This window comes from Lynx canadensis, chromosome A2 (genome assembly GCF_007474595.2).
Source record: "Lynx canadensis isolate LIC74 chromosome A2, mLynCan4.pri.v2, whole genome shotgun sequence".
NCBI classification, from domain to species: Eukaryota; Metazoa; Chordata; class Mammalia; order Carnivora; family Felidae; genus Lynx; species Lynx canadensis.
This window is the reverse complement of record NC_044304.2, coordinates 116,231,383-116,247,354: the sequence shown is the minus strand read 5'-3', so window position 1 is coordinate 116,247,354 and position 15,972 is coordinate 116,231,383. Positions and strand designations below refer to the sequence as shown.

The 15,972-nt window shown below is 34.9% G+C and overlaps 1 protein-coding gene across 1 annotated transcript in view; it reads right to left on the bottom strand.

Moving 5' to 3' along the window:
• The window catches only part of MPP6 (membrane palmitoylated protein 6), a 112,501-nt gene that overhangs the window by 58,541 nt on the left and 37,988 nt on the right, over positions 1–15,972 (bottom strand). The window contains exon 2 of the mRNA XM_030308108.1: positions 7,667–7,785. Within this exon, the coding sequence (XP_030163968.1) occupies positions 7,667–7,783 (117 nt within the window). The 5' untranslated portion in view covers positions 7,784–7,785. The remainder of the gene's footprint in view (positions 1–7,666; positions 7,786–15,972) is intronic.

Sequence of the window (15,972 nt, the reverse complement as noted above, 5' to 3'; positions counted from 1 at the left end):
CTCTGAAGACTACTGGCCGGTTGTGTTTCCTCTTGCTGTACTGCAGCCTGAAAACTATACTCAACTCAGTTTCAAAATGCTCACTTCATTTGTTTCCTTTCTGTCAGGCATCATGGTCCTATGCTGCCTGCTGTCCCATGTCTAAAGACAGTCTGTCTCCCCATCCCATATTTTGCTAACTTGTGAGGGTAATTCAAGAGTATTTTTTTTCTTTCGTATGGCTGGGGTGAACTTTATTCATCCTTATAACTTTACTTTTGGTGGTTACCCTAGAGATTTCAGCATGCATCCCTTTTTATATATCATAACCCATTACTTTTATCACTTCCTGAACAACAAAAGAATCTTACAGTTGACTCATTAAGTCTCTCCTTCCTTTTAGGCTATCATCTTAGCATACTTCACTTATATACAGGTTATAAATGCCCCCAAGGTTATTATCTCATCTTAAAAGTCAATATTATTTTATATTTACCATTAATATTCTCTTTCATTTGTCATTCTGTCAGAAAAACTCTTTTTTTGCATTTCTTATAGAGTAAATGGAGATTATTTCTTTCAGATGTTGTCTAAACTAATCTTTATTTTGCTTTCATTTTTGGAGCTACTTTTGCTGGAAAGGAATTCAAGGTTGGCAGTGTTTTTCCTTCAAAATTTTAGTGATCTTAATGTACTCTGTTTTCACATTCATAGTCCCTGTTTTATTGCTATTAGTCTTATTGTTTCTTTTTTTTTTTTTAATTTTTTTTTTCAACGTTTTTTTATTTATTTTTGGGACAGACAGAGACAGAGCATGAACGGGGGAGGGGCAGAGAGAGAGGGAGACACAGAATCGGAAACAGGCTCCAGGCTCCGAGCCATCAGCCCAGAGCCTGACGCGGGGCTCGAACTCACAGACCGTGAGATCGTGACCTGGCTGAAGTCGGACGCTTAACCGACTGCGCCACCCAGGCGCCCCTATTGTTTCTTTTTAAAGATAATGTATATTTCTTCTCTGATTGCTTTACAAATATTCACTCTGTTTTTGATTTTCAGGAATTTAACTATGACGTTCCAAAAAATGTTTTTCTATATACTGAGGGTTCACTTTGCTTCTTGGATCATCAGTCAATGTTGTTCACTAATTTTGAAAATTCTTGGCCACTGCATCTTCAACTATTTCTTTTGCCCCATTTTCCCTCCCCTCTTTCTGGGATACCAGTTACATGTGTATCAGATCTTCTGAGTATGACTTACATATTCTCTCTTTTCTTTTTAATACTTACACTCGGCATTTCAGTTTGCATGCTTCCCGCTAACTGTATTTAAATTCATGAATCCCCTTTTCTGCAATGTTTTATCTATTCACCTCATCAAATGGGCTTTTAATTTCAGATATATTTTTGAGTACTTGAATGTCCATTTGATTGTTAATTAACACACACGCTATATTTGTTTCAAGTGTACATTTGACAAATTTACACATTCCTCAGTGCACACCATAAGTATAGCCACCACTTGTCACCATACAATATTATTTCCATATCACTGACTATATTTCCTATGTTGTACTTTTAATCTCCATGACTTATTTTTTACAACTGGAAGTTTGTGCCTCTTAATCCCCTTTACCCATTTCACCCATCTCCCACCCACCTCCCCTCCAGCAACCACCAGTTTGTTCTCTGTATTTGAGAACTATTTACAACAGCCAAGCTATGGAAGCAACGCAAGTGTCCATCGATAGATGAATGGATAAAGATGATGTGGTATACTGGGACTACGCCAAAATAAGAAGCTTTTGCAGCAAAGGAAACCATCAACCAAATGACAAGGAATCCTATTGAATGGGAGATGTTTGTAAAATGGGCAGAGGACCTGAAGGGACATTTTTCCAGAGAAAACATACAGACGGCCAACCGACACATGAAAAGATGTTCAACTTCATTAATAACAAGGAAAATGCAAATCAAAATCATAATGAGATATCACTTTACACCTATCAGAATGGCTAGAAGCAAACAGACAAGATATAACAAGTGTTGGCAAGGATGTGGAGAAAAAGGAACCTTGTACGCTGCTGGTAGGAATGCAATCTGATGCAGCCACTGTGGAAAACAGTATGGAGGTTCCTCATAAAATAAATAATAGAAGTACCACATGATCTAGTAGTTCCACTACTGGGTATTTACTGAAAGAAAACAAGCATGGTAATTTGAAGATATTGGCACCCTTGTTTATTCCAGCATTATTTACAATAGCTAAGATATGGAAGCAGCCCAAGCATCATTGATACATGAATTGATAAAGATGTGTGTGTGTGTATACACACACACACACACACACACACACAATAGAATATCACTCAGACATTAAAAAGAATGAGATCTTCCCATTTGTAAAATACGGATGCACCTAAAAGGTATTACACTAACTGAAATAAGTCAGACAAAGAAAGACAAATACCATATGATTTCATTTACATGTGGAATCTAAAAAACAAACAAAAAGCACAAACAGACTCATAAATACAGAATACAAACTGATGACTGCCAGAGGGGAAGTAGGTGGAAGGATGGGCAAAATATGTGAAAGGGAGTGGGAGATAACAGACTTCCAGTTATGGAATGCATGTCACGTGAACAAAAGGTACAACATAGGAAAGCAGTCAATGGTATTGTAATAGTGTTGTATGGTGACAGACGGTAGCTGCACTGGTGGTGAGCACAGCATAATGTATAGACTTGTCAAATCACTATGGTGTACACCTGAAACTAAAATAACACTGTGTCAACCCTATTTTAAGAGGAAAAAAAAATTTTTTTAATGTTTATTTTTGAGAGAGACACACAGAGGGGAGAGGCAGAGAGAGGGTGAGACACAGAATCTGAAGTGGGCACCAGGCTTTGAGCTGTCAGTATGCACAGAGCCTGACGCAGGGCTCAAACTCACGAACAGTGAGATCATGACCCTAGCAGAAGTTGGACACTTAACTGACTGAGCCACACAGGCACCCCTCAAAAGAAAAAAAATTTTTAAAAGATTACATAGTGTGTGTATATATATATGTATATATGTGTATATATATACACACATTGATATCCATACAACAATGGAAAACTACTCAGCCATAAAAAAGAATGAGATCTTGCCATCTGCAAAATATGGATGGACCTAAAGGGTATTATGCTAAGTTTAAATAAATCAAAGACAAATGCCAAATGATTTCATTTATATGTGGAATCTAAAAGACAGAACAAGGGCGCCTGGGTGGCTCAGGCAGTTAAGTGTCTGATGTTGGCTCAGGTCATGTTCTCGTGATTTGTGGCTTCGAGGCCCAAGTTGGGCTCTGTGCTGATAGCTCACAGCCTGGAGCCCGCTTCAGATTCTGTGTCTCCCTCTCTCTCTGCCCTTCCCCTGCTCACACTCTGTCTCTGTCTCTGTCTCTCTCAAAAATAAACATTAAAAAAGTAAAAAGTAAATTAAAAAAAATAAAAGAACAAATGACCTTTTGATTGCTTTTTATTCTAATTTTCTAGTTATATTTTAAATGTCTTCACTTTCTCTTTTCTTCTATTAAAAAGATATTATTTAAAAATATTTGTTTATAAACTCTAATAAAAGCATCATCTATGGAACTGCTTCCATTATTTTTCTCGTGATTATTAGTCACATATTCCTGTCTCTCCATGTGTCTAGCAACATATGCCTCTCTGTTTCTTCAGCAACTTAACCATTTTTCCTCTACTTGTACCGGGAGTATTGGCCGGCTGTGACTTAATATCTCTTTCTTGGAAGTAGATGTCTTCCCTTCCTCCTAGAATTTCTTTTCTTTCATTGTAGGAATACTAAGTTATCATTGCTCCCATTTATTGAGAAACTGCTTGAATGTTGGATACTATTGGTTATTCTGTTCTTAATTTCATTTTTATCATAAGATTACATTACACTAGTACCTGAGCTGCTCCAAAGCCATCCAGCCATTTCCTTTATTGAAAATAGTGATCAAGATGATCCTCCATAAGGCCAGTATCAATGGCACCAAAGCCACATTAAAAATAATTTTTTACCAGAAATTCTTAAGAATATACATGCACACAAAAACCTATGCTGTAGTAGAAAGAGCACAGAATTTAAAGAAAGAAAACCTGGTCTACACCTCATCTCTGTCACTTACTAGGACAGTGACCTTAGACAAATAATTTTTGTACTTTGAATCATGATTTTCAATTCATTAAGTTGCTGTGAAGACAAAACAATGTATTTTGTTCTTTTAATGTTTATTTTTGAGAGAGAGAGAGAGAGAGAGAGAGAGCGCATAAGTAGGGGAAGAGCAGAAAAAGAAGGAGACACAGAATCCAAATCAGGCTCCAGGCTCTGAGCTATCAACATAGAGCCTAACATGGGGCTCGAACCCACAAACTGTGAGATCATGACCTGAGCCAAAGTCAGACGCTTAACTGAGCCATCCAGGTGACCTCAAAACAATGTATTTTAAAGACCTCTGTAAATTATAAACACATTTTAAGATGTCTTACATAATATTATTATCTCGTTTCTAAATCTACAGATCAAAAGCTATAAATTAAACAAATACAGAGACACAGGTATAATAGATATGTTGATAATAAAAACTGACAACTAACACCAAAGGAAGAGTCAAAAACTATTTTAAAAGTACCAATTAGAACTAAGGGTGAGTTAGTCAATATAGCCTAAGTAGCCCCTACATATTTCAATGGACCCTGAAGCTATTAGTCTATCTTGACCTGGTACAGTAATTGGTATTTATGATAAGAAGCTTGAATTTTAAAGTAAATCATATCCTGGGCACCTGGATGGCTCAGTCGGTTAAGTGTCCAACTCTTGATCTTGGCTGAGGTCCTGATCTCATGGTTCATGAGTTTAAACCCTGCATCAGGCTCCTTGCTAACAGCCTGGAGTCTGCTTGGGATTCTGTCTTTCCTTCTCTCTGTCCCTTCCCCACTTGTACTTTCTCTCTCTCAAAATAAATAAACTTAAAAAAAAAAAAAAGTAAGTAATCATATCCTTTATTATTACTATTAAAATAAAGTATTATCTAATAAACTTTAGAAAGACTGCAATCAAAAATTACTAGAGTCTCTCCTAGGAACTTCCACTACTAGTAGACTTCCACTAAGTTACAGCACATTTGAATGGTTTATTTCAACAATATTTGCTTATGGAAATAAAAGGGAGTGATGGGGAGGGGGAGGGGTGGAGGAGGGACTTGAGAAAGAGGGAGGCTAGACCACAGCATCAGTAACCTTGTGTGATGTGATCATTAACCTTTCTGGTAAACGCAGCTGGCAGTTCTCTGAGGTTCCTCATTAGAATATGAGGAAAGCCACACAGATATTGCACAGACTATTCAAAGATTATTTCATTTACACTGAGAGCTATTACTCTGCTTCCATGTAGCAGAAAAATGAGGTTACAACAATTCTTTTTTGTATTTTTTATTTTTGTGATAAGTCGTCTTATCAACGGACAGAGACCAGCTAATTTGGCAATGAGAAGAAAATCAAAGCAGATATAAGCCTCTCCATTCACAGGTGCCCTTCCCCCGGAGATCTTCTCTAGCTAACCTCACCTGGTCTGCCAGAAGAGGAGTGAAGGAAAGATATTCACCATAGTGTGACTGCTTAGAAGTTCCTGTATGAAAAGGAATAATTTGAAAGCACTTGTGATGGTTTATTAGTTTTACAGGATTCTCTTTTTCCTGGTTTCTCTTTAGAGGGGAAAATAACATGAATTCAAAAGCAATTCCAGTCTGAAGCACAACTATTTGCTTGCATAACAAAAATCTCTCATCTTTTTCTACATATTAATAGTCTTAAATGAGTTAAAAAGAAAAATACTTTTTAATGTTTTAGAACTCTCTAGTAATAAAAAATACAAGAGATAAAATTTTTCTTTCATATTCCTATAATTCTCCAAAGTATTAAAATAAGTATTTAGATGTTTGAGTCATTTTTTTTTCAAAAATGCTAAATCTGAAATCAAATGCATTGACCATTTAGTTTTACAGAATAGGGATAAACTAATTGGTTCATCAATTATTTATATAGACAGACTAAGGAAGAAGCTATTAACTGCTACCAATTTTATATTATAGGCATTAATGTTTATGAAAGTATTTTTTAAATTTTAAATAATATCCATAAAGTTGTAAAAGCAAGTTTGAAATACTAACTGAAATGATCATTTCTGAATCTATCTCTCGTTGTGTAATTATAAGAAACCAATGTTTGATTTCCTCTGAAGTCCTGTTGTATCTTCCCAAGTTGTTAAATACACTCTTAATTTGTATTTATTGAAAGACAGCTCAATGTGATAAAGTTTTTATTTTCCTTTAAGTTAATTCCAGGTACGAACTTTACAAATTCTTTTCCTATTTAGAAATTTTGCTTTGTAAACATTATAGAGTTGGAGAAGCCATAACTCATTAACCCTTATTTTGTTAGAATAAAAAGTTGGGATTGGTATACTATAAAAAAAATTACTAAATTTAAATTCCAGTTGGTTAATATACACATGGATTAGTTTGTACTGAGGAGCCAAAGCCTTTCTATCATGGGATCTTAGAATGGGTAAGGTTCTGAATACAATGAGGATCTGCATCATTAATTCACTTTTACAAATGGAGAATTTTGTAAAAGTATCATGTTATACAAGTTAGAAGAAAAAAAGATGGCACCTGGGTGGCTCAGTCGTTTAAGCATCGGACTTCGGCTCAGGTCATGATCTCACGGTGTGAGAGTTTGAGCCTCACACTGGGGCTCCTCTGCTGTCAGCATGGAGCTTGTTTTGAAGTCTCTGTACCCTTCTCTCTCCGCCCCTCCCCTGTTTGTGCTCTCTCTCAAAGATAAAACAAACATTAAACAAAAAATTATAAAAAAAAAAAGAATAAAAGAGACTGTGGTTAAAAAAATGATTATGGGAGGGGGTGAAATCAACATACTAGGTAGGAGTGCAAGAGGCAAAGGGAAAGACAAGATGACTACATGGAGGACAGGTCAGAGAGCACACGTGGCACGGAGTTCCCAAGAGCAAGAATCATTTGAGGGAATGCTAAAGAATGGGAGAGCTGGGTTGTGAAGTAGTTAATACACCACGCTTTAGTGATATTTATAAAAATTAATACAGGAAATAGTATAAATGAAATAAAACTGGATGAAAAATACTTGTAAAGTGTATTTATGGATGAGTTAAGGACATAACTACAGAGTTCATTACAAAAAATACTCAGAATATCAGGGTTACCCAAGAAAAGACAAGATTTCAAAAAGTACTAGATATAGGAAGTCAAGAAACAGAATGAAAAACAGGTACATGTTCTAATGTAAAAGAAGAAAATCAGTATCTTGCTATTGTTGAAATGGAGATAGTACCAGGATCTTTTTCACAGGTTCTGTTACCATTTCCCTAAGACTTTAAATGTGTTAGGTTAAAACTAAGAGTCATTTTATCTTGTATTAAAAGTCTGCACAGGCGAGGCAAAAGTGGTCTAATTTTTGTGTGCATGATTTCATTATGTGATAAGTGTTACTATTTGCTAAGCAAAAGGTATATCAACCAAGTCCTAAATTAGTAATATCTAAAAAGACTTCTGAAAAGACAATTTTAAAACTAATTGAGTAATCTTATGAATAAACCACTATACCTTAGCAAGTGATTTTACAATAGGATTCTCCATAATCCCCTTGAGGAAAATAAGGTCTATTTCTTCTGCTCCTGTAGATGAGGGCAGCTCTGTAAGGTTATCCAACACTTGCTGCATTGCTGCTAAGATAAAAGCAAAAAACAAAACAAAACCAAAAAAACTTAAATTACAAGCCATTATGAAATATAATTATAAATAAGATATATTTTATATATGTATTTAAATAAAAGACATTAACAATTAACACTCTTTTGAAAAGTTATGTTTTAATAAAATGAGTTGTTAAATGCTGTAAGTTTCAAGTTGAATTCCCATGAGGACAGTTTTTTGTATGCCATTTGGGCTTTATCAGACTACCTTATACATACTTACCACTTTGCAGTTGCTTTATATATTTTTTTAATTTAAAACTTACTCAAGAAGAAATACAAAATTTTAATAGATCTATAAAAAAGTAAAGAGAGGAATTACTAATACAAACTTTCCATAAGCCCAGAATTAGATGGTTTCACTGGTAAATTCTATCAGACTTTAAAGAGGAATTTAAAACAATACTTCACAAACTCTTCAAAAAAAAAAAAATAGAGGGAATACTTCCCAATTATTCTATAAGATCTTGATACTAAATCCACAAAAAAGTATCACAAGAAAATTACAGTCAATATCCTTTATAGATGCACAAATCTTTAATATAATACTGGCAAACTAAATCCAGCCACATATGAAAAGGACTGTACACCATGACCAAGTACAACTTATCCCAGGAATACAAGAGTGGTTCATCAACAAATAAAAGTCAATCAGTGTAATACACTGTATTAACAGAACAAAAAAAAAAAAACAAAAACAAAAAAACATGGTATCTCAAGAGGCACAGAAAAACCATTTGACAAAATCCAAACCCTTTTCATGATAAAAATATTCAACAAACCAGGAACAGAAGGGAAATTTCCAAACTTCATGAAAGGTGTCTATGAAGAATCTATAACTAACATGATACTTAATGGTGAAAGACTGGATGCCTTCCCATAAGATCAGGAACAAGGCAAGTGTGTCTACTCTTGCCACTTCTATTCAACATTATAGTGGAGATTCCAGCCAGGGCACTTAGGCAAGAAATAAAAGGCATCCACACTGGAAAGAAATAAGTAAAACTATCTATTGTTGCAGATGATAATACCTGGTATATAGAAAATCCTAAACTATACACACAAAAAATTATTGAGTTCAGCAAGGTTGCAGGATACAACCCGAAAATACAAAAATCAATTGTATTTCTAAATATTAACAATGAATAATCTGAAAATGACATTATGAAAACATTCTTTTTACAAGAGCACTAAAACAATAATTACAAATAAATGCAACAAAGGAAATGCAAGATTTATACACTGTAACTATAAAACATCATTGAAAGAATTAAAGAAGACTAAAATAAATAGAAAGATACCTTATTTCCATGGATTGGAAGTCTTAATGTTGCTAAATTGGCAAACTGATCTACAGACTTAATGCAATCCATGTCAAAATCTCTGCTGTCCCCTTCCCTTTTATTGCAGAAACTGATAAGCTGAATGTTATAAAGTTGTCAAACATTCCCAAACTAATTTGTACATTTAATGGAGTTCTAATCAAAATGCAACAGACCCTCCCACATGTTTTCAGGCCAGGTCTGGCTTGTTCCCCACCTCCCCTCCCCGCCCCCCCATAAGGAAATGGCCAGGGAGTTCCAGGAAACCTGGGCTGATGAGGCAGGGAAGTGGGAAAAACCAACGCAGTTCTCCACAGGTTGGGGAGGCCACAGTGTTCGGCAGTAACTGGTTGTCCTGGGGCAATGTTGTGCTAGTGAATGTCTACAGGAACCTGGTATACGTTGTTAGTTTTAGCAAAAAGCAAATCATGTGCTTTACAAGGAAATCTTGAAAAGGACCTCAAGTCCCTTTGGGACCCATGCTCCTACCCGATATTCCACTATTCAGGCTTCATGATATGCAGTATGAACCCTAGCTCCTTGGGAATGATGATGCAAGGCTGGTACAATGGAAACCCAAGGAAATCAGAATTGTTACAACTATCTAACCAGGATGAAAGCTCTGGATGCCATCCATGCCTATGAGATCCCGTTTCAAGCTGAGGCTGGTATCCCCCTTCCATTATGCGTGAGAACTTCCCCCCCCCCCCACCTGCTAGAACTTTGAATCAGTAGTACTCCTTTCATGGAGTACTTGAAGCCCTCAGTGGTACCCTGTTCCTGCTGATGGCTAGATGGCCCACTATGGGATATGGGTCTGTAGCAAGTACTGAGAGAGTACTTGCTCTAAAAGGAGACCCTGACCAAGCTGGCCACCATGGTCAAGGCACAAATTGGGAGCTGTCTGCAACACCAACAGTCAGCAGCTAGAGACCTAACTAAAGTCTCCCCAACAGCCATCATGTACAAAACCTCCTCTCCAGTTAGAAGAGTCAACATGCCAAGCACTTCCTTGAATTACAGAACTTTGAGGACAATGTAACACACTGGGGAGTACTCTGATAGATCTGAAGGACTCTCATTGAAGACTGAGCCAAACAGACTGCAGTGTGCTTGCTGGGCAGGTTCAGACTGCCACTAACATCCACTAACACTTTGTTTTCCCTTGGTAACACTTTTCTCTGGAGTTGAATTCAGATGTTATTTTTAACATTCCTGTCAAGGCTTCCTTAAAAGTCCTCACTTTTTTTCTTGTTCCTTTTTTTTTTCCCCCCTTCCTGGTTTTGATCATAGTTTGTCTGCCTTGTTCCAGGCTATCTAATCCCAAAGGTGAGAGTTGAGATGAAGGGACTTGGTCTCTTCCATGGATTCCCCTTTTTACGTGACTGAATGAGAACCATCTGGGTTTTGGGCATCTTGGAGTAGATTAGTAGGGTAGGCAGACAGAAACTGGTGAAGAAACTGGTGAGGCAGTAGGTGTATATGGAACAACCTACCCTGGTGTTCCAGTTAAACCAGGATGTGGAAACACTAACACAACTTCCCTGACATGCAAGGATTTGCTCTGACACTTTCATTTCATACTATCATGAATAAAATGAATAATGTTCTGACCTGGCATAATCCCTTTCTCCCTCATGTATTGGGATGCTATGGGATGGTGTGAGGGAATGGTTTCCTCTAAATCAATTCGTTGGTCTGACTTTATAAATTAGTTATCTAATAACATGACCTATTCAAAAAATGCCATTGTTCTTTTTAACAAAATTATCCTCAAAGCATATGAAAAAAATGAGGAACTGTGAGAAAATTGTAACAAAAAGTAATGAAAATTAACCCTATAAAATATTAAAACATAAATTAAACCTATCAAATCTAATGTATGTAAAACCTTAACACATAAAAGAGGAAGCTCTCTATAGTGGGGACCTAGCAAAGTTGAGTGGGAGCCAGGGAAGTAAAGTGTCCTCCTTTACTCAGAGATTCCAGGGATAAAAGAAAACCCCAAAACTCAAAAGTTTCCTACAAGTTCCACTCCTCCTCCATAATCACTATAGGGTGGACCCTTTATTCAGAAGCTACATTCAATGAAAAATATAAATGGAATTCTTATTTAAGAGAAAAATATATTGAATATGTATTCCATTTATATATGTCATTATATTCCATTTATATTCCATTTATATACGACATATATATGTCAATATATTGAAAATATATTCCATTTATATATGTCATTGTATATATTCACATATAAACATGTGAATATATATATTCAATGACATATATAAATGGAATTCTTATTTATGACATATATATGACATATATATTCAAAGACACATATAAATGGAATTCTTATTTAAGAGAAAAGTATATTTAATCCAGATCATCCCATTACAAAAATGAACAAATCAAGAATCATCAAACACTTATGAAAGCTAGCAGCATGAATATGACTCACCAAATTCAACAAACAGAAACATTAACTGCCAAAGAAACAGAATTACTGGGGTGGGGAGTGGGGAGGAGAAAGAGTAAAAGAAAGAAAAAAAGATGAAATTATAATGTGTAGGAAGATCAAACTGAAAAATTCTCCCACTAAAATTTTTCTTTATGGGAAGAAAAAAAAAAAAAAAAAAAAAAACTGCTGTGGATCACAAAGACCAAAATTTACAAGATGATGGGAAATTCATTAATAGACAGAAGGAATTAATAAAAGGGAAAGCAGCAATCGATAAAAAACAAAACATAATTTGATCAATAAGCTGGCTCTTTCAAAAGACCTATAAAAATAGATAAATGCTTGGCTAGTCTGATTAAGAAAAGACATAAGTAACACTAGGGATGCAATGAGAAAGTAACTGCAGGCAAAAAGAAGATTAAAAAGAGAATGTAATAAACAACTTTATTTTAAAATCTAGTCAAGTAGAGATTTTTCCTGGAAAATGTCAACGACAGAAGTGTAGGAGAAAAAGATAAAAATAGAAATAGATTATAATAGAAGAAACTGAAAAGGTTTTCAAAGATCTACCTTCTTAAAAAGACACAGGCCAGGAGAGATATAAGAATAAATTCTATCAAACCTTCAAGAAAGAGCTACTTCACATTTTTAAAAGAAAGTATAGAAAGGACTGAAAGCATTCCAACTTCAATGCAGATTTCAAAACTCAAAAAAAAAATGATATATTAAACTAACGAGCATATATGCAAATACCTTAAACAACGTACTAGCAAATTTAATCTAACAAGGTCTTAAAAAGTAACAATAGCCAAGTAGACTTTTATCCTAGTAATATAAAGATGACTTAACATTAAGAAAATATAATGTAATTTGTCACAGTATAAGAAAACCCTATCATCTCAATGTTTTGAATACAGCACATCAAATAAAATTAAAAACCTAATCCTGATGGAAAACTGCTACCATAATAAGAACAGAAGAAAGTCATTTTATACCAGAATCTATATGAACTATCATACTTAATGGAGAAATGGCAAAGGCTTTACCATTAAAGTCAAAGATAAGACCAGAATGCCCACTCAGGCCAGTACTTTTCAAAGCTATATTGTAAGTTTTAACCAAGGTATTAAGACATGACATTTTAAAAAACTACAGATGTTAACTACTTGGAAAAGTCTCAAGGAACCAGCTAAAAAATTATTTAAGTCAGGAGTTTTAAGTTAAAGGAGTTTTGCTAAGTGACTAGACATAAGAGCAATAAAGAAAAAAAAAAAAAAAAACCACCTTTCCTAATAGTAATAACCAACTAGAAAACATCATTGCAGGGAAAAAAGAGATCCCATTCACAATAGCAACAAAATCTATTTTGCAAAAATAGTAAAAAAATGCTAAAATAAAAATATTCATCCAGATAGGTATGAGAAAAACTATAAAATACAATGAAGAATGTTTAAAATAAATAAATGAAGAGACCATGTCCTGGGATAGGAAGATTTAGTACTATAAAAATGTCAATTCTCTCCAAATTTTTCCTTAAAAAAATCAATAAATCCTAATAGAAATCCCAACAGGATTTTTTTTAATAAAATTATTCCAAAATTTATTTGAAAGAGAAAATGGGTAAAAGTAGCCAATAATTTTAGAAAACAAAAGCATAAATATAAAGGAGTAACCTGCATTATCAAGTATAAAAACAGTATAAATTAAAATAGTGCAGTATTGACACAGCAATGGCAACAGACAAATCTTGAAAGAAATGAGCCTGGGAATGTAAACTGGTTGCAGCCACTCTGGAAAACAGTATGGAGGTTCCTCATAAAATTAAAAACTGAATTACCCTACGACCCAGCAATTGCACTACTAGGTATTTATCCAAGGGATACAGGTGTGCTGTTCTGAAGGGACACATGTACCCCAATGTTTATAGCAGCATTATCAACAATAGCCAAAGGATGGAAAGAGCCCAAATGTCCATTGATGGGTGAACAGATAAAGAAGAGGTGGTGTGTGTGTGTGTGTGTGTGTGTGTGTGTGTATGTACAACAGAGTATGACTCAGCAATCAAAAAGAATGAAATCTTGCCATTTGCAACTACGTGGATGGAACTAGAGGGTATTATGCTAAGCGAAATTAGAGAAAGACAAGTATCATACGACTTCACTCATATGAGGACTTTAAGATACAAAACAGATGAACATAAGGGAAGGGAAGCAAAAATAATATAAAAACATTATAAAATAATATAAAAACATAAAAGACTCTTAAATATGGAGAACAGAGGGTTATTGGAGGGGTTGTGGGAGGGAGGATGGGCTAAATGGGTAAGGGGCATTAAGGAATCTACTCCTGAAATCACTGTTGCACTATATGGTAATTAACCTGGATGTAAATTTAAAAAATAAATTAAATTTTAAAAAATAAAGTAAAAAAAAGGATATAAAATCTTTTAAAAAATTAAAAATGAAAGAAAAGAAAAAAAAAGGAAAGAGATGAGCTAACCAGGATTTAATATGCTAAAGGTGACATTTCAAATCAGTGTGGGTAGGGTTCAGTTAAATATGGTAGAATAACTAACTACTTGAGTTTATATTCTTTCCCTTCAGAACTTCTATTAAAATAGTAGCAAAGTATTAATAAAGGTAAAGCCCTACAAAAATAAAGAGAAAAAAAGGACAAAAAATAGCAAAAAAATATTGGAATAATACAAAAAGAAACTAACTTAGAGCAAAGGTAGACTCTACCTCCTAAATCCTTGTGGAATATAACAACTTCTTTCCATCACCCCCTCATGAGTCCTAGCCATCATCATTTCTTGTCCAGACTACAAGAGCCTCTCTTGTGTATATGTGTGTGTTTGTGTGTAATTAACTGAAACCTAGATTTTATGGACTGTAATACATTGCTAGATTCAATCTGCACCATCCTTTATAGCTTTAGCTATATCAATCCTATCCCTGTCCTGATGCAAAGTCCTCCTTCCACTTACCACCCCATATTCACAACCACTTTTGTGTACTTAATTCATACTCACCCTTTAGGAGCAGGATTTCTATGTCCCTGGCTGCCCCATTTAGGATAAATTCTCCTAACATATATTTTCACAGTATTCTATACATTATAACTCTGATAAACCTATAATTAAGTACTTTGATATTTGTTTAATGTACAATTTCTTTTCTAAACTCTAATTTAGCATAGAAATTGTATCTGTTTTGTTCAAACCCATATTCCCAGCCCACAGTCTGGTACATCCTACGTTCTTCATAATACAGTTTCAGTCACAAAAATGTACCATTTTTCTCCTACTAAAATCAAGAATAGGGGGTGCCTGTATGGTTCAGTTGGTTAAGCATTTGACTCTTGATTTCAGCTCAGGCCATGATCCCGGGGTTGTGGAATCAGGCCCGCACTGGGCTCACCACTGACAACACAGAGCCTGCTTGGGATTCTTCTCCCTCTCTCTCTCTCTCTGCCCCTCCCCAGCTCATGCTCTCTCTCTCGCTCTCAAAATAAACACCAAAAGAAAAAAAAAATCAAGAATAGTTTTAAATTATGTGTTGTTATGTATAAACAAAATATCTGCCTACTGCTTGGAATTGGCAAAATGTGGTGTAGTTTACAAAGCAGTAACCTTAAAACTACTAACTTTCCACAAATTGTATAATAAGCCATAAAGATAGAAATGGTATCTTTCAATGCTTAGTCTACTAAAATGGCTTTTTCAGTAATCCTTCTCTATATTTCTAACTTCCTAGAATATAATTCAGTATGTAAGGTAAATATAAAAAATAAGTTTACCCACCTATATTCTGTTTCAAAAACTCTTTAGAATTGTTTTATGTAAGCATTTCTAACTAGTTTTAGAACTATAATTAAATGAGCTATCCTTAATAAATTAGGATTAGAGTCTTAAGATAAAAAATCCTTTTGTAACCACACTTGGTGGTATATTCACTCCCATTCAACTCAACAAACTAGATTTCCCATTGAAAAATTGACAGGTAAGGGGTGTTTGGGTGGCTCAGTTGGCTAAGCATCCAACTTTGGCTCAGATCATGATCTTATGGGTCATGAGTTTGAGCTCCACATCAGACTCTGTATTGACAGTGTGGGGCCTGCTTGGGATTCTCTCTCTCTCTCCTCTCTCTGGCCCTCCCCCACTCACACTTGTGCGCTCTCTCTCTCTCAAAATAAATAAAAGTTAAAAAAATATGACACATAAGTTTTCATAACATGTTAAAATTTATTTCTGTTGTTATATTTTATAGATAAAACAACAATTATTTCAGCAGAACCACCCTGGATAATTTATAGAATTCCTGAAATGAAAAACAAAATCTCCTCCTATGTGCTTTTAGAAAGGTTTAATCAAAA